This window comes from Erpetoichthys calabaricus, chromosome 3 (genome assembly GCF_900747795.2).
Source record: "Erpetoichthys calabaricus chromosome 3, fErpCal1.3, whole genome shotgun sequence".
Lineage (NCBI taxonomy): Eukaryota > Metazoa > Chordata > Cladistia > Polypteriformes > Polypteridae > Erpetoichthys > Erpetoichthys calabaricus.
In genome coordinates this window covers 103972668-103995661 of record NC_041396.2, presented here as the reverse complement: position 1 = coordinate 103995661, position 22994 = coordinate 103972668, and the positions used below count along the sequence as shown (strand labels likewise).

Genomic DNA, 22994 nt, shown 5'->3' with positions numbered 1-22994 from the left:
GCCAGTTCATTTAAGATTGAGGAGATCAGCAGGCTTAACATGCGGCTCATATTTTGGTGTAGGGTAGAAGGGTATAGGTTTAAGTGGCATTGGGACTCCTTTTGGAACAGATGGGAAGTGTTCTGTTGTGACAGGTTACATCTGAACTGAAGGGATGGCAATGTGTTGGGGAGGTGAATAAGCAGGTCAGTCAATGATTGTTTAAATTAGGTTTTGGCGTGCAGGGAGTTTAGGACAGGCCAGGTTTAGAATTGTACATTAAGGAAAAAACTATGGTGTATACATAATAATGCATAGTAATGTAAATTCTAACCTAACGTTGAAATGCAAAAGTAAAATGAGTAACACAAAAAATAGCTTGACTTAATGCTAGAAGTCAGTCAGTCATTGTCGAACCCGCTATATCCTAACACAGGATCACAAGGGTCTGCTGGAGCCAATCCCAGCCAACACAGGGCCCAAGGCAGGAACAAATCATGGGCAGGGCGCCAGCCCACCGCAGGACACACACACACCCACACTAGGGACAATATAGGATCGCCAATGCACCTAACCTGTATGTCTTTGGACTGTGGGGGGAAACCGGAGCACCTGGAGGAAACCCACGCAGACACGGGGAGAACATACAAAGTCCATGCAGGGAGGACTTGGGAAGCAAACCCAGGTCTGCTTACGGCAAGGCAGCCGCACTACCACTGTGCCACTGTGCTGCCCTAATGCTAGAAGTATCAAAAATAAAGTGAGTTGGAGTAGTATGTACTGCAGCATAATAATATTATAGAATAACAGAAACCTGGGTAAATAACAAAGATGGGCATACACATTTTTTAGGAAGGATAGACAGAACAGAAAAGGAGGTGGGGTTACTGTTTATGTCAAACAGAATTTAAATGCAAGTCATATTCAGTTTGATGATGAGTGCCACCTCAGTGGCAAAGCATTTAGGGAAAGAGGCCCTATTTTAGGATGAACTTATAGACCACCCAATGGAGACAGCACATCTATTTAGTAATATTAAAAGGCAAGTTTACAGGGGGATATTACAGTCATGGGCACTTTAACTACCCAAATATTAACTGGGATAGCCTTAGGACAAGAGGACAAGAACAGGAGGTTTTAGAAGTAATCAGTGACTGTTTTTTAACACAGTATGTTAAAGCACCAATGTGGGGAGAAGCCTGTCTGGATTTAGTATTTTGTAATAATCAGGATAGAATTGAGGGTGTAGAGGTGATCTAACCACTAAGGTCAAGTGGCCATAATATAATATAATTCTCAGTGTTTTGGAAAAGTGTAGATGCAAAGACTAAAATTGTTAAGTTTAACTTTGGTAGGGCAAATTTTGAGCACAGTCTAAGAAGGATAGACTGGGATAAGCTTTTGGTGGGAAGACAGTCAAGGACCAGTGGAACAAGTTTAAAAATGTTTTACATGTAATGCAGGAAAGGTACATACCTCAGTTTGGAATTAGTAGGACATTTAAAAAAACGTGGTTAGAGAGGAATATAGCAGATAAGGTGAAAGGCGACCCAAAGAGATGCTTTCAGTATTTTATTAGTAAAAGGACAGTCAAGGAGGGGGTGAAGTGCATCAGGATGAAAAAAGGGGAATTAAAAATACAGACAGGGAAATAGCAGATGCTTTGAACTCACATTTTTCTGAGGTCTTCAAATGTGAGGAAATAGATAACCTCCTAGCTGTAAAAGTGACTAATAATGCAGTTCTGAGAGATTTGGAAATTTTAGGGGGAGAATTTTAAACCAAACAAATAACCAGGACCAGATAATATTTATCCTCTAGTTCTTAATGAAGTTAGCAAGCACATATATAAACCCTTGACACATATTTTTAAGAAGTCACTGTGCACTGGGGAAATTCCGAAGGACTGGAAAATGTGAAATATTATCCTGTTATATTAAAAGGGTAACTGGGCACATCCAAGCAACTATAACCCAGTAAGCATAATGTTCATCAAAGGTAAATTAAGGAATTATTAAGGATAAGACTGAACAACACATTGTAAGAACAGAAGTTTTACTGAACAGTTAGCATGGGTTACGAAGATGGTGGTGATGTTTTACCACCATGTTGGAATTCTATGAGGAAGCAACAATAAGATATGATCAAAGTGAAGCATACAATATTATTTATCTTGACTTTCAGAAAGCATTTGATAACGTGATACATGAGAGGTTGGGCATCAAACGAAAAGAATGGGGAATTCAGTGTATTGTTTGTAGATGGGTGCAAAATTGGCTCAGACACAGGAAGAAGAGGTTTATGGTACGAGGAACCTTATCAGAATTGGCTGACATTAAGAGTGGTGTTCTGCAGGGGTCAGAGCTAGGGCTGCTGTTGTTGGTTAAACATGCAGATGATACCAAGATAGGTGGATTGGCAGATTGATTATCTTCAGTTGACTAGCTCTGCTCCAACGAAGCATCCTTGCTCGACTCTGTAGATCAAACCTGGCAATTGCTGCCTTTGTAAAAGGAAAGCTGTTTTTTGCTCACATATCCTAACTCTGAGTGCTGCCATCTGCCATTGTGGGAATCTACTTCCATCTTTACACTTTCTGCAGTACTGCAGCTATTAAACAAAACACAAAAGTCATACATATTGACACACAAGCACAGTAGCAAGTGTTGCCCTGTGTTACTTCAATAAAGCTGTAACAATTACAATTAACTGTTACAGTTACAATTAGCTTAGCATCACATTGTGTGCACTCTTTGCTTCTATGAAAAAATTGGTTTCTAAAAAGCAGTTAAATAAACAAAGCAATCCGTTAAAGGCTAATAGCAAGCTTATAGTGCTATTTCTATCCATCCATCCATCCATCCTCTTCCGCTTATCTGAGATCGGGTCGTGGGGGCAGCAGCTTGAGCAGAGATGCCCAGACTTCCCTCTCCCTAGCCAGTTCTTCTAGCTCTTCCGAGAGAATCCTGAGGCGTTCCCAGGCCAGCCGGGAGACATAGTCCCTCCAGCGTGTCCTGGGTCTTCCCCGGGGCCTCCTCCTGGTTAGACGTGCCCGGAACACCTCACCAGGGAGGCATCCAGGAGGCATCCTGATCAGATGCCGAGCCACCTCATCTGACTCCTCTCGATGCGGAGGAGCACCGGCTCTACTCTGAGCTGCGCTCGGATGACTAAGCTTCTCACCCTATCTTAGAGGGAAAGCCCAGACACCCTGCAGAGGAAACTCATTTCAGCAGCTTGTATTCGCAATCTCGTTCTTTCAGTCACTAGCCATAAATCATGAACATAGGTGAGGGTAGGAGTGTTGATCGACTGGTAAATTGAGAGCTTTGCCTTATGGCTCAGCTCCTTTTTCACCACGCCGCACCGATCCGCCTGTCGATCTCACGCTCCATTCTTCCCTCACTCATGAACAAGACGCCGGAATTGAACTTGAACTCCTCCACTTGAGGCAGGATCTCGCTCCCAACCCTGAGAGGGCACTCCACTCTTTTCCGGCTGAGGACCATGGTCTTGGATTTGGAGGCGCTGATTCCCATCCCAGGTGCTTCACACTCAGCTGCGAACTGATCCAGAGAGAGCTGCAGATCACGGCCTGATGAAGCAAACAGGACAACATCATCTGCGAAAAGCAGTGACCCACTTCTGAGCCCACCAAACCAGACCTCCTCAACGCCCTGGCTGCGCCTAGAAATTCTGTCCATAAAAGTTATGAACTGAATCGGTGACAAAGGGCAGCCTTGGCGAAGTCCAACTCTCACTGAAAATGGGTTTGACTTACTGCCGGCAATGCAGGAGGGACACAGTCGAATGCCTTTTCCAAGTCCACAAAACACATGTAGACTGGTTGGGCAAACTCCCATGCACCCTCCAGGACCCTGCTAACGGTGTAGAGCTGGTCCACTGTTCCACGACCAGGACGAAAACCACACTGTTCCTCCTGAATCTGAGGTTCAACCCTCCTCTCTAGGACCCCCGAATAGACTTTTCCAGGGAGGCTGAGGAGTGTGATCCCTCTGTAGTTGGAACACACCCTCCGGTCCCCCTTCTTAAAGAGGGGGACCACCACCCCAGTCTGTCAATCCAGAGGCACTGTCCCTGATGTGCATGCGATGTTGCAGAGGCGTGTCAACCAAGACAGTCCTACAACATCCAGAGCCTTGAGGAACTACGGGTGTATCTCATCCACCCCCTGGCCCCTGCCACCAAGGAGTTTTTTGACCACCTCGGTGACCTCAGTCCCAGAGATGGGGAGCCCACCTCCGAGTCCTCAGGCTCTGCTTCCTCATTGGAAGGCATGTTAATGAGATTGAGGAGGTCTTCAAAGTACTCCCCCCACCGACCCACAACATCCATTCCCCCCATCCCCACCATATACAGTGTTGACACTGCACTGCTTCCCCCTCCTGAGACACCGGATGATAGACCAGAATCTCCTTGAAGCCATCCGAAAGTTGTTCTCCATGGCCTCCCCAAACTCCTCCCATGCCCGAGTTTTTGCCTCAGCAACCACCGAAGCTGCATTCCGCTTGGCCTACCAGTACCCATTAGCTGCCTCCAGAGTCCCACAGGACAAAAGGGTCCTGTAGGACTCCTTCTTCAGCTTGACGGCATCCCTCACCGCCGGTGTCCACCAACGGGTTTGGGGATTGCTGCCACGACAGGCACCAACCACCTTATGGCCACAGCTCCGGTCAGCCACCTCAACAACAGAGGTATGGAACATGGCCCATTCGGACTCAATGTCCCCCACCTCCCTCGGAACGTGGTCGAAATTCTGCTGGAGGTGGGAGTTAAAGCTACTTCTGACAGGGGACTCTGCCAGATGTTCCGATCAGACCCTCATAATACGTTTGGGCCTACCAGGCCTGACCGGCATCCTCCCCCACCATCAAAGCCTACTCACCACCGGGTGGTGATCAGTTGACAGCTCCACCCCTCTCTTCACCTGAGTGTCCAAGACATGTGGCCGCAAGTCCAATGGCACAACCACAAAGTCAATTATCGAACTGAGACCTAGGGTGTCCTGGTGTCAAGTGCACATATAAACACCCCTATGCTTGAACATGGTGTTCATTATGGACAATCCGTGATGAGCACAGAAGTCCAATAACAAAACACCACTCGGGTTCATATTGGGGGGGGGGGGGGCATTCCTCCCAATCACTCCCTTCCAGGTCTCACTGTCATTGCCCACGTGAGCATTGAAGTCTCCCAGCAGAACGAGGGAGTCCCCAGAAGGTATGCCCTCTAGCACCCCCTCCAGGGACTCCAAAAAGGGTGGGTACTCCAGAGTGCTGTTCGGCACATACACACAAACAACAGTTAGGACCCGTCTCCCCACCTGAAGGCGGAGGGAGGCTACCCTCTCGTCCACCGGGGTAAACCCCAATGAACAGGCTCCAAGTCGAGGGGCAATAAGTATGCCCACACCCGCTCGGCGCCTCTCACCGGGGGCAACTCCAGAGTGGTAGAGAGTCCAGCCCCTCTCAAGGAGATTGGTTCCAGAGTCCAAGTTGTGCGTCGAGGTGAGTCCGACTATATCTAGCTGGAACCTCTCGACCTTGCGCACTAGCTCAGGCTCCTTCCCCTTCAGAGAGATGACATTCCATGTCCCAAGAGCCAGCTTCTGTAGCCGAGGATTGGACCGCCAAGGTCCCCGCCTTCGGCCACCACCCAACTCACACTGCACCTGACCTCCCTGGCCCCTCCCATAGTGCTATTTCTCAACATGAAAATGAGCATCTTAGATTTTTTGAAAAGTGGCATTTTACTTGCCAAAGTAATATTTCCTTAAACAATACAGTATAACAACTGTTTACATAGCATTTATATTGTATTAGGTATTATAAGTAATCTAGAGATGATTTAAAGTATACGAGGGATGTGCGTAGGTTATAGGTAAATATGCCATTTTACTTAAGAGACTTCAGCATCTGCAGATTTTTGAATACACAGGGATGACCGTACAGTTCCTGTTAACATTTTTATTCATGCTTTTCATTTTTTTCCTTACCTCTTACCTTTGTTGTGTTGACTGCTATTTTTTTTTTTCTACTTGTAATTTGACCCCAGACCCACAATTTCCTTAACTTGCTGATTTTGGATTGGGTGCACCAACAATATCAGCCCTCCCAAGTGTCCATCCATCCATCCATCCATTATCCAACCCGCTATATCCTAACTACATGGTCATGGGGGTCTGCTGAAGCCAATCCCAGCCAACACAGGGCATGCACACACACACACACACACACCCACACACCCACACACTAAGGACAATTTAGCCAATGCACCTGACCTGCATGGCTTTGGACTGTGGGAGGAAACTGGAGTACACGGAGGAAACCCACACAGACACGGGGAGAACATGCAAACTCCACGCAGGGAGGACCCGGGAAGCGAACCCAGGTCTCCTAACTGCGAGACAGCAACGATACCCACTGCACCACCGCACCGCCCTCCTCCCAAGTGTAGTAGTGAAAATGAAAAATTGCATTAGTTAGCTTGGGTTGCTGTGCCAGTTGGCCCATCTTTGCAGTATTTGCCTAAGATTAATAGGATATTTTGAATTGTCTTGGAGACTTTTGGTATGTGGTATGTTTTATGTCATTGGAGATTTTTCCTTTAGGCCTTGTAATTTTAAAAGTTTTGATTTTTGACCTTCTTGGATCATATTTGGCTTAAACTTGCACCATTTCTTTTTGACATCAAGTTTTTGTTATCACTCTCAGTTATGCTTTCATTTTTTCAGTTTTCTTTTTTAAGATTGTTACTGTTTAGTTCATTCTTCTTGTTTATTTTTCTTTTTGCCTGATTATTTGCATACATAGTTGGAAATTAACTATTTAGGAGTGGCTTCTTTGAGTCTACGAAAGTCTTCCCTGGAATTAGCGTTCCTGTCTTGGGTAAATCATAACAAGAACAAAAACTGGCAGAGCTCCTTCTTGATATTTTAATTTGAGTATGTGTGGGCGGTGTACTCATTTTAGTACCAGATTGTTTATTTATTGAAACCACATAAAGTTGCAAGAAGATAGCCATGCCCCATTCCACCCAAAAGTTTTAATTTTAAAAATGGTTAGGGTTTGTCAATTCTGTTAATCCTCTGCTACCAAAATGGCTTACATCTTCCAAGTAAAGGAGTTGGAGTAAGCTCATTAAATCCAGTTGAAATTACTTTACTTTTACTTGAATTTACAATCAGACCCAACTTAACTACTGGCAATAAGCTGTATTTTTAAAGAATTTGCAGTTGGGCTTTGACTACACTTGAAACTTGAGTATATGATAATTTAAAAAGGATATAATACCATGAAAATGAAAAAAAAAGTAATATATTTCCCATCTTAAAGGTAGATTACATATTTTTCAAAGCTTTTTAACTTATGGCTTATTAAAGGCTGAGGCCATCTTACTTTTTATTGACTTACCGTTTCCCTCTATAAATCTAGAGAAGAATTCATTCCATGTATAATATAATCCTATAACAGGATTGTTGTTTTGGAAATGGAAATAAGATACGACAACATCTTTGGGATTTCGTAACATAGCCAAAATCTGTAGAAACAAATTATGAGATACAGTAATTCTTAAGACCTGTAACTGTATGTTATAGTAAAACAACCAACACACATAATAATCATTTTATTAGTTTTTATCATTTTAACTCTAAAATTATGTGAACAGCTCTAAGCTTGCACTTGTGTCCTTGTCCCAGTCCCAACAGATTTTTTCAAAGATGTCTCAGTTGTGATCATTGATAGTGTACTTGACATAGCTAACTTTTCAATGGATACTGGGGTCTTCTCAGATTGTCTAAAGCCTGTGGAAGTTAACACCCTGCTGACAAAGTATAATCTAGACTCCTCAGTTTTTAGACCTATTTCTAATCTGCTTTTTTTTAAGTATAATTTAAGAAAAGGCAGTTTTACAACAGTTAAATGACTTATTAAATAAACATTCCATTCTTGACAAATTTTAGTCTGCTTTTAGACCAAAGCATAGTGCACAAACCTCACTGGTTAAAGTGGTAAATGACTTGGTGGTTAATGCGGACACAGGTCACATACAGTATTTGTTCTTGTTCTTTTTGATCTGAGCACAGCTTTTGACACAATAGACACAGAGTTTTCTCATAAATCACCTTAGACCATGGGTGGGTTTCTCTGTCAGTATCTTAAACTAGTTTTAGTCTTATTTAACAGGTAAAAAATTCTGTTTTAGGTATGATGATTGTAGTTCAAAAATCCATAATATTGTATATGGTGTATCACAAGAATTTATTTTGGGCCTGCTGTCACTATTACTCTTTTCAATGTATATGCTCTCGTTAGGCCAGATTATATTGAAACACTAGGGGGCAAAACCCCCTGCTTACTTTGCTTGCCAACCCCCCTGGCCTGCGCTATGCGCCAGTCACTCGCGTCGCTGCTGCTCACGTATGTGTATTTCACTTTCACCAAACAACAAATCTTTTAATTCTCACGGATACGCCTCTTCATTGGGAAGAAACACTACTTTTCCCTGACGGCAACACGAATTAGATGATCTACAAGTCTCCGACTTACAGTTTAAATCCAAACAATATATTCAATCTCTTTTCGCTGTTCCGTTATTTCACCAAGCAATAATTTCCATTTGTTCGCACTAATGCGATCTTTACTATCATTTTTTTTGAGACTTTCAAATTTTAGTACTTTCGTTATCTCCAACCTGCTCTGCATGTGTATCGCACCAATGTTTTTGAATTCTTTATGACGTTCTACTTTGTCATCTACTCTTTGTCTTCTATTTCTTGCCCCGGGAATGGTTAAATCTCTTGGCACAAAGTCTCGTCTCACGGGACATGAAAGTATGTTTCTGAAAAAGTCACGTCTCATCCCAGGCTAAAAAGTCTTATCTTGTCCCAGGATTTTTTTATTACTGTGTTTCCCCTAAAATAAGACCTACTCCGAAAATAAGCCCTAGCATGATATTTTCAGGCTGCTCTTTAATATAAGCCCTACCCTAAAAATAAGCCCTCATCAAGATCGTAAGGCGCCTATGGCCAGGCTTATACTTCACGCGATGTGACGCGTGTGCCCGAAACATCCATTAAATTCCGAGGACACCTTGCCACAATATCTTTGAAAAGGATGTTTAATGATTACATCCATCAGTTTGGGGATGCGCCCATTCCAGCAGCAGCGGCGCAAGACAGAAACAAAATCTCTGGATGGGGCATCAGCTCATCGCAAGGTGCACACAAGCACTCACATACACTGGCGTCATTGTAGCTTCACCAAATCCCCAAACCTTCATGTCTTTGGATGGAAAACTGAGCACACTGTGGAAACCCACCAGGAAAACATGCAAACTCCAGGCAGGGATCACAAGGGACGTGACTCCCTGTGAGACAGCAGCGCTACCGCTCTGCCACCGTGCCACCCCATATGTGTAACTATTAGCAGCATTCATTATTTAAACAAATTTAATGATTTATCTGTAAAATGTAACATACATATTTTAATGCATTTCATCATGAAAGTGATATCAAGTATAAATCTAAGAATTTTAAATGTGCAGAGAGCTGGAATATTATAAATGAAATGTGTTCTATGTGGCGATGTTGCTTGCCGCTGCTGTCAGGTCAGGAGGAAGTCCCAGAAGCGCATAGTGATTTAACAGCTGGGTCGGTTTTAAGGTGACGTTTATGACGGTCTACTTTAATGACAAAGTGAACTACGGGATTAAAGAGGACATTTCCAATTTAAAGCTGACATTTCCACTTTAATCACAAAATAGACATTTTTATTATGTTCTTATTTTTTTTTCTCTGTGGCTCAAATACACCGCCGTACATTCTGATGGTATTGTAAAGGTGCAAAAAAAAAAAAAAAAAGACGGCACAGAAGATGGTATGTGAGACTTTTAAAATATTTCATGTCATTACTTTGGGGAATATGCGACGCTTGAATATCAAAGCATCACAAATGCATTTGTATGTCAGCATTTTGCTTCACCACATCGAACCATTCATCAAACGTCGAAGCAGGCACATCGATCCTGGAGGATCCTAAAAGCGGCTGGAGTAGCAAGAAATTCAGAGTTTGAATGTGGAGAGTTATGACGATATTCCGGAAGGAGATGACATGACTGTATTTGGATAAATGTATATTGTTGTACATGAATAAATATAAGATATCCCCTGAAAATAAGCCCTAGTGCATCTTTTGGAGCAAAAATTATAAGACCCTATCTTATTTTCGGGGAAACACGGTATATTAGAGAGACAAGATGAACTACCACAACTATGCAGATGACAAACAGCTTTATTTATCTCTAGCACCTGATAACCCTGAAGCTCTGGATCTTGTGATCCAATGTCTAGTTTATATTTCTGAATAGATGAAAATAATGAAGTTCTTAGACATAAACTTGATCCATTAACATTAAGTCAAAGCGGAAATACAGAATTTAGCTGTAGCCATGGTCTCTGACATCAACCATACTATTAGAACTGCATTTTTGACTCAAAAAATATTGCAAAATTTAGACCTCTTATAAGAATGGAAGTTGCTGAGAAACTAATTCATGCTTTTGTTTTTTATTTGCAAATAGATTACTGTAATGCAATCCCAACAGGTCTACCTAAGAAAAATGTCAATCATGTTGCAGTTAGCTCAAAATGCAGCAGCAAGAATCCTAACCAGAAAAATAAAACTTGAACACATCTCACTAGTTTTAGTATTATTATATTTTTTTTATTTATGTCCTTAAAAATTTCCTTTAAAATTTTACTAATGGTATATAAAGCTCTAAATAATTTTGTTCATTCCAAGCCATCACCTTAGATCTATTAATAGTGCTCTACTTATTATTCAAAGAGCTAAGCATAAAAGAAGTGGTGTGGTGGCCTTTTTTCTGCTATGCACCAACAAATCTGGAACATTTTATCAATAGAAATATGGCAGGTTAATATTTTTAAAAACTTCTTATAATCCACTTTTTAATTTGTTTTTTCATAGTAGTATTTTAATTCTACTTTTAACAGTATGCATAGAAATATCACATTCTTCATGAATCTGCAATCAGCTTTTCTCCAATTTTGTTTTCCAGTTTTAAATGTCATCTTCACCTCTTCAAAGTACAGTGTAGCCTTCTGTCATGCTGGAACATACAGTAAGTGGATATTCCAATTGTCAATGAGACCCAATGAATTGAATATTTTAGCACAAAGCATAGTAAACAATAAGGAAGTGCTTTAGTACATTTACGTTAGGTACAGTGTTCAGTGGAAGCTAGACAATCTCTTGTTCTTGGAAACCCTGCAATTTTATTTATTTATTTATTTTTCTAGCTATCAGACATTAGAGACTGGAGAACAAACCTATAAACAGGAACTCTGCTTTATCTATTACTTGTAGATCTGTGTTATGTTTGTATTATATTTATTGATTTAAGTATGTCATCATTTATTCATTTTTTGTTTTATCTATTTTGATTTTTTTCGTCTCTTTAAAGCTTTTGCTTTGATTTCTTGAAAAGCCCTTTGAGTTACATACTACATTAAACATGTTTAGTCCTGAGCAGAGGAGACTGAGTGAGGACCTAATCCAGGTATTTAAAATCCTTAGAGGCATTTATAAAGTACATCCAGCAAAATTCTTGTGGCATACAGATGATCATGTACTTGAGAACACCGGTGGAAATTAAGGGGGAGTGCATTTAAAACTAAAGCCAGGCAGCACTTCTTTACTCAAAAAGTTATCATACTCTGGAACAAACTCCCGAGACATGAAATTGAACCAGAAGCCTTGGGAACCTTTTTTTATATTTTATTTTTTTTTATTCAAAAAACATTCCATTCGTGTTTAACAAGTTTAACAAAACTGGTTTGAAACAAATCGCCCCCCCACCCATTGGGAAACTTTAAATAGAATCAGAATGAGATATTGGGACAGCTTAGCTATTAGCTAAGCAAACGGGCTTGATGGACTGAAAGGTCTTCTTTCGTTTGTCACTTTTCTTATGTTCTTAGGTTCCTTTTTAGGACAACGTTCTAGTGAAATAATGTTGTTCTTGGTTTTTAGAAGGGTTTGTCAGCTTTCTCCTACAACAAAGCATCATAACGTGAATTAAAGAAGCTGGGTGTGAATTGTTCTCTAACTCCAAGCTCCAGGAAAAGTTCAGTTCTGCCTGGTGTGTTAGTCGGAGCTGCAGTGACATGTCAAGTATTTTTCCATAACACCACAAAGTAATACATACTGAATTGAAACCCCTCCAGTAAATGTTAATTTTGTATCAGTTAAATCTTAGTGATTATCATAAAAATGAAAAAGTACCTAAATACTTTTTCTTCAATGAAAAATGTTACAAAGAGAAGTAAAATTTTGTAAATGTTGGTAATATTAGCCAGGAAGGATGACATGAACAAAGAGCATATACTTTGAAAGTTTTAAACAGAGATGTAAAAGTTTTCCTATGCACTAGTCTTCTTTTACAAACTGTTAGGAAAATCGAACAGTCAGTGGTAGACTGTTACAGCATGCACCCATTGTGACAATCATGTACTATGACAAACCCTGCGCCTCAGTTATAAAACTCTTGACACTCGCTACAACTCTTTGTGGCTCACTACAACTAAATTTTTACATGCTGAGTTGCAAGTTATAGGGTTGCAGCGTTTAATAGCCAATGGAGTTCAACTGGAAGGACAATGTGTACAATGACCACAAACAGTGAAGATCAATAGTGGCTGCAAAGGTGGAACAAAGATGGAAGAAAGGAAAGCGAGTGTTTTGGTCCATGCAAACGGAAAAGAGGCTTGTCAAGCTTTGGAGATGGCACAGATGTCTGTTTAATGTTGAGTCTCTGCTAAATGAATTAACCTCCCATGACTTTTGTGGTGCGTTATGAGATTTGAAGTCCTGGAGAAAAGTCATGAGGAAATTATATAATCAGTCATGCTAGGTGACAGAAAACCAACTTGGTGGGAATACACAGTAGAGTGGCATGCTCTTGGGCTGGAACATCAGAGAAGTTTTGAAGCTAATAGTGGTGGGGCCTTTAACACCAGAGGTAAGTAATTGGGTTATAATGGAGGGTAATATTTCAGTATATTGCCAATATTTCAATATTTCAGAGTTCTTGTTTTGTTTTTTCTTGTTTTGCTTTTTTTCTTGAATAGATGGGCCATTGGCTCATTTGCACTATCTGTATCCTTCCTTCACCTGATTTGGTAGTTTATGACAAAATAATATGTAAAATTTCAACCTTTGTTGCTGCAAAAACAGGTAACAATTTTATAATGTTTGTTATGTTACAGGTTTGTTCCCTAACTTATATTTACTTTCCATTTTATTATTATTTTTTGCCATTTTTAATTATTAGTTCTCATGTGTTTTGTGTTTTTATGTTTTTTGTTAACATTGCGATTTGTATTTATTATTATATATTGTGTTTTACATTGTTTGAATCTACCTCTCATCTTTTGTGGGAGAAGCTCCAAGAAGCGGGACCACCATGATGTTAGTACTAGGGTCCACCCTCAGCCTTTATACAGTGAATGGTAGAAGGTCCCAATGGAATGTTTTTTTCCCTGTTTTTATGAATTTATTGCTTCTGGTTTTACATTCTGAGTACTGGATGGCGGATGTAGTCTAGTTTGTTCTGGATTGGCTTTTTAAGCAAATCCTTTTGCCCTCTTTTTTACATTCTTGTATACGAAGTATAGGGGAAGTATTGTAATCGTCCAAAAATTCCATTTCGAGATTTTCATGAATCTTGGAGTTTTGGACCTCCCTGAGTCTGAAAATGTCATTTTTGGAATTATGTCTGTGTATCTGTCTGTGTATGTGTATATGTAAACACGATAACTTTAGTACGCTTTCACTTAGGTGAACTAAATTTTACATACAAGTATTCAGTGCAAAACATAGATTTCTATTAACTTTTGGACTATTTCCATTAACCGGAAGTGGTACTTTACCTTTTATTCATGCAGCTGCAGTGTCAGATTTATTCAACTTTACTTTTATAATAATTGTTCAATATATTATTAATTTGATTTGATTTGTTGTTGATGGTTCATTAGTGTACATAATATAAAAATATAATCATTGTCTTGAGGTTTACTCATCCACATATACTGTATGAGTATAAGAGAAACTCTAGAGGAGAGCACTCCCAATTTTTCCTTTTTCTGTTCTTATACTCTTTCTGATTTAGGTGAATAAATTCTTTGTTTATAAAGATTTTTTGTTGGAGTTGTCCTTTAAGCCAAAGTGTGTATAGTTTCCTCTCCCTGAAGAAATTTTGGGAAATTTAAAAGTATTTTTGAACTTTTAAAGCCAGTGCCTCATTTTGGGCCTGTGTAGACTTGAAAGCCTGCCTCTTGAATTGAGGTCTGGCTGCATGGGTAAGGCCTGTTTTTGGGGCTTACCAGTGAAGTCCTGGTCTGATTTATATTTATTTTGAGGCCTCTTTATCCCTTTTCGATATTTTGTGTTGATGCAGCATAACAATGTTACTTCAAGGGCTATTTTTATCTGCCTTAGTATGTCTAATCATCTTGTATATAATATTAAGCATATATTGTGTAATATGTATTTAAATTGAAAATTAGCATCAAAGCATGTAAAGAAAAGTATTTAGGTTAGACAGCAGAGAGTATACAACAATGAGAAACAACATTTTATCGATAGCCAAAACAGGAGTTTCTGCTTTCAGTAAAGAAGTAGTACAAGTAGGCAATGGTAGAAAAGTGCATCTTTGTAAAGAAACACTAGAGGTTAATATGGAATATATTTGTTCTTCTTTCAGTTCAACTTTGAGAAATGAATAGTTAATACCAGAAAATTTAATAAGGCATAGTTTGGCATCTATAACTTGTGCTGGAATACTTTGTACTAAAACAGTCAATATAGTAGGATAAATCCATTTGAAGTTGTAACATTTCTTATGGTAAATTCTAAAATTAACTTGTTAGCCCTAATTGTGCACATTTGCAGCATGGATAACTGGTCCTGCCAACTTTTACTTTTCGACATTGAAACCCAAAATGAGGTGAGTGAAAAGCCCTGTTGCAGGATGCCTTGGTCTCTTATTTACCGGTTCCTTTTCCAAATTCCTTGCCAAATGTAGGATTTATTCCAGATAAGCAGAAAGACTTAGAAAGAGTCACTGACCCTCTTTGTTTTGAAATAAAAAGGAATGTTCAAATGAGAGAGGCCTGAATGTACAGAGGAGAAAGACTTAAGCCTTCCTTACTTAAAGTTCTATGTACAATGAAGACATTTTAACTTAATGAAAAAATAAAATGATACAATAATAGCAAGCAGAGAGGTGGCCATTAAAAGAGAAAGAGAACACTTAAACACACTGTAGCGGTGCTACATGACTAATGTTGTCATAACTGTATTTTGTGCTGAGTCCCATCTTTCATCTTGTTGTCAATGTTTACATGGTCTGTGTGTATGTAAATATGCTCCCCTGGAAACAATGGGAGGAAGGATAACACTGTGGAACCGCGGCCCCTCACAATAATTGGTCCAGTTAATTCCATCACCTGCATCCGATCATTCACTATTTAAACGAAAGGACAGAAAGAAAAAAAAAATTTCATTCTACTAGACCACCAATTCACTACAAAGCCAGGAGAAAGCACTGATTCAAATCATTCACACCTTTGTCTACCTGCCACTTTAAACACCTGACAACAACAACTTTGTACCACAAAACCCCAGGGGTTTCTTGTTGTTTGGGGAGAGGAGCAAGCCATCATTTTCATCCGTGTAATTTCTGTAGGACAATTTTTCCAGCTGAACCAGGCTCACAAACATTATCCATTTTCTGTTAAATTTTCTGGACTTTTATGTGTGTTTCATACTTTCTGTGTGTCTTATTGAGTTCGTGTTCAGTGTGGGGTCAAGGGAGGGTTATTAACTTTGTGCTGCACTTTTTCTTTTATTATTACTTTCTGCCGGACACTTTTGGGGTTGAATGTTATGTCGGGGGTGATTGGGGTATGATATATATATTGTTTGTAGTTTGTTCATTTCTTTCTTTATCAATATATACTCACTTTATTGTTTTACATACTGTTTGTTTTTTGGCTTAATTTTGATGGTCGATTGGGGTAAGTTTATTTGAAAGAAGTACACCTTGTTGGGTCTAATGTCCTCAACTTGCCATGCCACCGGTCTTGGTGGTATAGCTGCTGGTTTTGGAGAGCGAGTTGGCTGTTACAACACAAATCAGAATGCACAACAGGAATACTTGTGTTTCCACATTTACAACCCAGCAGGCATTCATTTAAAACCACACACACTGACTATCTTTGGTATAGAAATCAGCTGAAGATTAAATGACACTGTGTTTCATAAAGGTCTACGTTAAAAACATCTGGGTACATGTCAAAAGTGATCTTAGCAAAGTGCATATACTTTACTAGATTATCATGTTAAATAAACTGTTGAACAGTTGATTACAATTGGATAATGTTATGAACAATGACATTTTCTTACTGAACATAAAGTTTATTTGTTGCAGTGCTCAACATTTTAATACTTGGTATTAAGCTCGCAGTTTAGATATCATAGTTGGCTGCTCATATTTATTTTCACACCTTGAACTTGGTTTCTTCACAATATGACTTTGTCTTTGCACAAGCCACTCTTTTCTATTCCTTGCTTTCCTTGGAATCTAAGTAGGCTGTACGTGTGCACATTTTTAAATGAAAACTGCAGTTACATGCATGAGACAGAAATTCTGCATAAGGCTTATGGATATCATGTTCCATGAGTGAAAATCAGATGCACTGTCTGTTCATCTCGTTCACTAAAATGAGAGACATTAATGGAGGTGAAGACTAAATGCTTGCAAAGAGAAACACAATTGTAGCAGTTTCAATGGCCTAAAATTGTTTTTAATCAGTATTTCATGGGTTTCAGGGTTATAGTATTCATTTTATTTATTGTTATAATTGTTTTCATGAGTGTTAAAGTCATAAAGAAAAAATTATCTTTACGTAGTTAGCACTGTCAAGCACCTGTGCCATTTTCAGGACACTGAGAAAGGTCAGCAATACTATTCCACACCAGGATGATATACCATCATCACTACTTTCTCCTGTCTGGAGGCTTTTAGACCAGAGCCCCACTGATGCCACTTCTGCTTTCATCTCAACCAGAACCTGTCATAAAAGAAACCAAGCCATCGAAACTCCCTGGTCATTCTTGATCTGAAGACCATCCAGAGCACTAGGACCCTTTATCTTTGTTTTCTATAGCTGTGGCTGTGATTTTTGTACCCTTTGTTTTGTCTGTTTTTTCATCTGACTTACATTAAACAGGGTTGCCACCTGACTCCCCATATTTTTGTGGTCTTAAATCTGTGTCTTTATCATACAGCACAGAAAGCCATTAAAAAAGGTGTACAATTCCAACAGGCTTCTGCATGGTGACTTAGAAACATAATTATATGAGAATATGAAAAAACTTCACAGTATGTTGAAATGTTTTACATCTTAAAAAAGGACTATAAGCGTTCTCTGGAAATTTGTTTTGTTAAAAAAAACCTGAATATACACCACAGTAAAATGCTTAGACATATGGGATCTGTAGCTCTGTTATGAATATAGAGTATTAAACTATTAGAAAATCAAATTGTTAAAAAAGAATATTAACCTTAACTTTCTTCTCGATGAATGATTTTGGAATATTATCGGGATGTAAATGTGTTCCCAGGATTCTTTGGGAAGGCCTGCTGGAAATAGCCTGTAACAAAAAAACACAGTGATTGTTGATGGACCATACAGCATTCTTTTTCATCTTTTTTTTTTGTAACAAAGTGTATTTTGTTAAAATACAGCTAAATGATGCTGTCATTTAAGTTGTAAAATAATGTGTTATGAACAAAGTTTGGCTTAAAACAACCACTGAGGAGATATTGATGTAGATACATATACCAGAGCACAATTTGTTCATTTACTATAGGTTATAAGTAATTGGATATTTTTAAGAAATGCAGCATTTGTATAATTCAATTGCAATATTTTGATAAAATTAGTTAAAAGAACTATACATGTATCATTTTGCAGATTTTTTCCTCTGAGAATTTCATGTAAGGTTTAATATAAATATATGTTCACCACTGTCATTTTTATATGTAATTTGTGCAAGGTTAGTAGAAGTACTTTGTTTTAATTAGTTTATTTCAATATTTAGTGTGAGATGCTGACTCCCTCACAAGGATGGTCCGCAAACCAATGCAATGTTTGTAGAATCTTTTCTCCACAAGGCTTACTTTTGTCCATTAGGGATAGCTTGCTTAGCTGTAACACTTCAACCTGATTGTGAAACATTTAGAAGTCACTACATTCTGAAATTTAAATTGGTGAAGTGGTTAATGAACAAAACAACAAAAAATTAAACAGTGAACATATTAATACTAAGGAGGAGCTTCTAGTAGTAAATATGAGTTTCTATTTTAGCCCTTCTGATGACAGAGTCTCAACAGAAACAAAGGCAAAGATAGTGCAAAGCCTGCAGTGGCCACTGTAGCAGATAAGCCCTCGATCCACCTCTCAGACCCTCAGGTACCACTCCAGACACGAGGTAAAAGCACAAGACTTCTTTATTTTGTTGTCTTCACGTGCACAAAGCACCCTCCACTCCACACTCCTAAATCACAATAATAAACTCTCACAAATCACTAACAATACCAATCCTCCTCGCCCAGACACTTGCCACCCTACCTCCCAGCTCAGCTCACTGTCTGGGCTTTCCCACAGTCCTTTTATACACCCTGACTCGGAGGTGTTCCTGTCCATTACCCACAAGTCCGTATTCCTTCCGGGTCAGGGTAAACAGTTCTTTTCTTCACCCCGGGAGCACGTCGCTCCTTCCTGTCACGTGACCGTGACGTACTCCCGGGTTATAGGGCACATACGAGCCTCTGAGTCCCCCTACAGCGACTCCTGTTGGCCCCCAAGGTATCCAGCAGGGCTGTGTATAAAAACTACATAGTCCATGAGGCCCTGCTGGAACTCGGGGCACGTCCACGCTGCTGGGAGAGCTCCTCCTGGCGGCCTGGGGGTGAGGGCCGGAGTAAAAAGCCGGCAATCCATCACACCACCATTACCAAGCATTCCTCAAAGTCTTAAGATGACAAATAAATCTGAAGAACTGCAGTTGGAGGATTTGGTAACAGAAAGAACAACAGTGTTCTTCTTTGATGTCAATATGGAAAAAGGCAAAGAAAGGTCTCAGTCTTTTCTGAAGAAACTGCCGAAACAGTGGACAGATGATTGAGTTTGTGAACTGTTGGCATGCATGATGGCAATGAATGATACAGATGAAAGAGGAATAAGTCTCATGAAAGAGTACAATGATATGCTAACAAAGGATGAGGAACAGAAATAGTTTATTCAAGTGTCTGCAAACCATCAAAAGAATTTCCAACTTTATCAGAGGCCAGTGTTGTAGACCTCCAAGTGGTGTAGAAGAAGAATGTTCTCCTCAGCACCATGTATTTTGTGTGTTTAGTAAATTAGAATCTTTATAATAACTATTTTGTAACTTGCCAGTGAGAGACGCTTTGGCTTATGAACTAACAAAAATATGTTATTCCAGGGTTCAGGAGAAATAGTGTCCAGATGAATAAAATGTAAGCGGTTTCTTGTTTTTCCCTTTCTCAGAGTGAATGTTTCAGGGACAAGGTCACAAGGCTGCAGAAAGTACATGTGGTTTATGCAAAGGCGTCTCTCCTGTGCTTAGCTTCCAAAACACAGATAATGCTTAGCTCAACAGACATATTGTTTAACTTTACTGTTTTGATAAGGATGTTCTTTCTGTCTTATTAATCATGAGATGCTGAAGTATAAAAAACCCCTCCTGGCTTTTGATCAGGGTTCAATTGAGCTTTGCGGCAATAAGTTATACTCTTTTGAATCTCTACTTACTGCGACTCCGAATGAATAAATAAAGTGAATTGAGAAAATATTATCTGTCTGCTTTCCAGTGTGCCTTTTTCGTCCACAGTGGGAACAGCAAAACTGCCAAATGGAGTGACCTTATTGTTATAAATATGAAAAAGAATAATGCTATCCTTGTGGAGTACATGAATATGTTTAATTTTTTTTTTTTGGACCACCCTACTGTCAACCTACTGTACATTGGTGTGGTGTCTCAGAGTATGCCACTTCTGTGCTGTATTGATACAATTACTCTTGTCAGCACTTAAGCTTTTTGTTGTCTCTTCTTTTATAACAATATAATTTCCTGATCCATTTCATCCCACGCTAACAGAATATACATTGTTTATTAAATGACAACTTTCGATTGATTGTCAAAGAAACTCGTCTTAAAATCACCAGTATTTATCAGGGGTTTACATTTGGTTTGTAAGCAGCAATAGTAGTAGCAAGCATAGTAGAAGAAGTAATTAAATGGCACAGATTGGTCTATCCTTTTCCTTAATTCACTTTTTTCCATTTCAGCATCACAGGAAATCACAATGTTTTCTAGCAGCACTGGGCACAACGCAGTAACAAGCTCGTGTAGCATGCATTCTTGTATACACATCCAAACCAAGACTGAGGTGAGAAAATATGGCAAATGAATGTAACCAGATAAAGAAAAATACCTGATTTGAGCAATATGTACAACTATCCAGGTAACCAGGAACTTTGTCCAAGATCTAGAATAATGCCTAGCGTGCTTTGCAGAAAAAAATGTTTGTATCTTTTACATATTTTAAGGGTATATGTAAAGTTAGATGTGATTTATTACTCCATGACCTTAAGCATGAACAGATCTGAGGATCTGAAAATCAAAGGTTAACTAAGCACCTAGTTGCTCAGTGAAGGCCAAAGGTTAATTTTTATAAAGAGATAATTTTTCAGTATATTATATTTTTATATATTCTACAAGGACAAGAGTTATCACATTTCAATTGGTATTGCAAACCAATGACTGTGCATCTGTGCCAAAAAGTTATTATTGTCTGAGGAGCGAAAATTTGGGTCCCTGGTATCTGGTTTGGAAAGAAAAGGGATCCATTAGGGAATCTGAGACATATACCTTTGTTCAATAGAAATACGTTTTAAAAAATGTTCAAATTGTTTACAAAAATGCCCTTTACTTAATACTAGATTTTAGTTTAAGACGCAAAATACTTACAGTGAAAAGCTTTGCAAATCATGAAGGGATAAGTACTTTTTTATGGTATTGTACTGTATAATGTAAAGCAAATTATCTGCCTCCTACTGAACATGATCCCGATGCCTGTAGAGTTGCTTGGGGTATTATAATCATTATTTCATTATTATTATTAGTCATTTTTATTTTCTTTGGTTTTTATATGTTGCTACTATTCATGCCCTTTATAACTTTAGCCTTCCACAGCATATATTTGTAGAAATTATCCAGTTATTTCCAACATGTTAACTGTGCAAAAAGATGATTCTACTGTATACCACGTATCAGTTGCCAGTACCAGTTCTATCTGTATTCGTTACTAAGCATTTTTAACAAATTTGAAGGAGATTATTATTATATTATAATTATATTATTAAATTATATTAATTTCTGAATAATAATAATATCTGTGTTAGTGATATTTACAAAGTATTTTCAAGTAAGGTATAGTGTTAAAGTAAGATTTTGCTATGTAAATTATTTTATATGGAAGCTTAATTTAATAAAAATTTAATTTCTCTACCAACCTGAAGATTTTCGGGTTTTATAAATTCCAGCATAAGTGGCAGATGTGCATGTTCCTTTTCAGTTATACCAGCAGCAAAAGCAAGACTGTTTAAGATGTGAAACATCCAGTTAAATCCTAAATTAAGACATTAATAGAAAAAAAGGGAAAGTTTCATTTACCAAAATTTCCACACACAAGTGAAAAATAATAGTCATCACATATTGCATACAGTAAACATAAAATCCTAGCTATTCACTTTTAGTTTTTTATATTGACTCTTATTCTGCATATACATCTACTAGCATAGCAAAAACCCAATTTATTTAAACAGGTTTAAAGGTACAATGGTAAGTCTCTCTGTTTCGATCACATCCTGTATATTATTATGTCCTTATCCCAGAATAGGGTAGGCAGTACTTCATTTGACTATCAGTATGATGGCACTTTCATTTTACTCATACCTCCCATCAGGCTTTGTCATAGGACCTCTAAAAAAGCTCTGTGATGCCCCGTGTACTGGCACACTACACACTCCTTTAAACTCCGGGCATCTGCAGATACCCAAAAATGAATCAGTGGTGGGAAAGTGGATGCAGAGACCCAAGTAAATGTTCAAAAAAACAACAAATCCAGTTTCATACACTTCACAATAAAAAATGCAGCCCTCTGCAATTATACAGAACTAGCAAAATACCCGCGCTTCACAGCGGCGAAGTACTGCTTTAAAATTTTAAATAATAAACTGAGGGAAAATGTACCAATACTTATTTGTTAAGGATCTCTTTGTATAACACGTTGTCAGTTCGCCCCTCCGGTTGTAATATGACCAAGCTGTGCGCTGAGCTTACTCTTGAGCATGCAACGTATAGTTGGCCATGTGAAAAGCAATCTTGCCTCAAATCAATGCCAACCTTTTGTAGGGTCTGTCCCTGAGACTTATTAATTGTCATTGCGAAGCAGAGCCTTACTGGAAATTGGAGGTGTTTGAATTGAAATGGGAGATCAGAGGGTATAACGGGGATGCGAGGAATAAAAACTCTCTCCCCTGAGCCACCGCCAGTAAAAATAGTTGCCTCAATTAGGTTCTTTTGCATGCATGTGAGCTGAAGTCTCGTGCTATTACAAAGTTTCGGTGGCTGTAAGTTTCTCAGTAACATTATTGGTGCCCCAACCTTCAAAATTAGATTATGCTCAGGAGTGCCTGGAGGATTCACAGTGTGGACCGAGCTGCAGGCTATGGACGTATATATGTACGTAAGTAGGATTCAGTTAGTGTTGGGAACCCGCGTACCAAATTTCTTGAAGATGGGCCCATTAAGTAACAA

General features: G+C 39.0%; 1 protein-coding gene across 7 annotated transcripts in view; it reads right to left on the bottom strand.

Annotated features, from left to right (window-relative positions):
* The window catches only part of LOC114649318 (sulfotransferase 6B1-like), a 296944-nt gene that overhangs the window by 25583 nt on the left and 248367 nt on the right, over positions 1-22994 (bottom strand). For 3 of the 7 annotated variants that reach the window (XM_051925624.1, XM_051925625.1, XM_051925619.1), the window contains exons 2-4: positions 21689-21804; positions 17649-17738; positions 7413-7539 (exon numbers count right to left, since the gene is read on the bottom strand). The exons of 2 other annotated variants lie outside the window; for them this stretch is intronic. In XM_051925624.1, coding sequence (XP_051781584.1) covers positions 7413-7539; positions 17649-17738; positions 21689-21804 — 333 coding nt within the window. The remainder of the gene's footprint in view (positions 1-7412; positions 7540-17648; positions 17739-21688; positions 21805-22994) is intronic. 2 more of the 7 variants (XM_051925621.1, XM_051925620.1) reach the window with 1 other exon arrangement.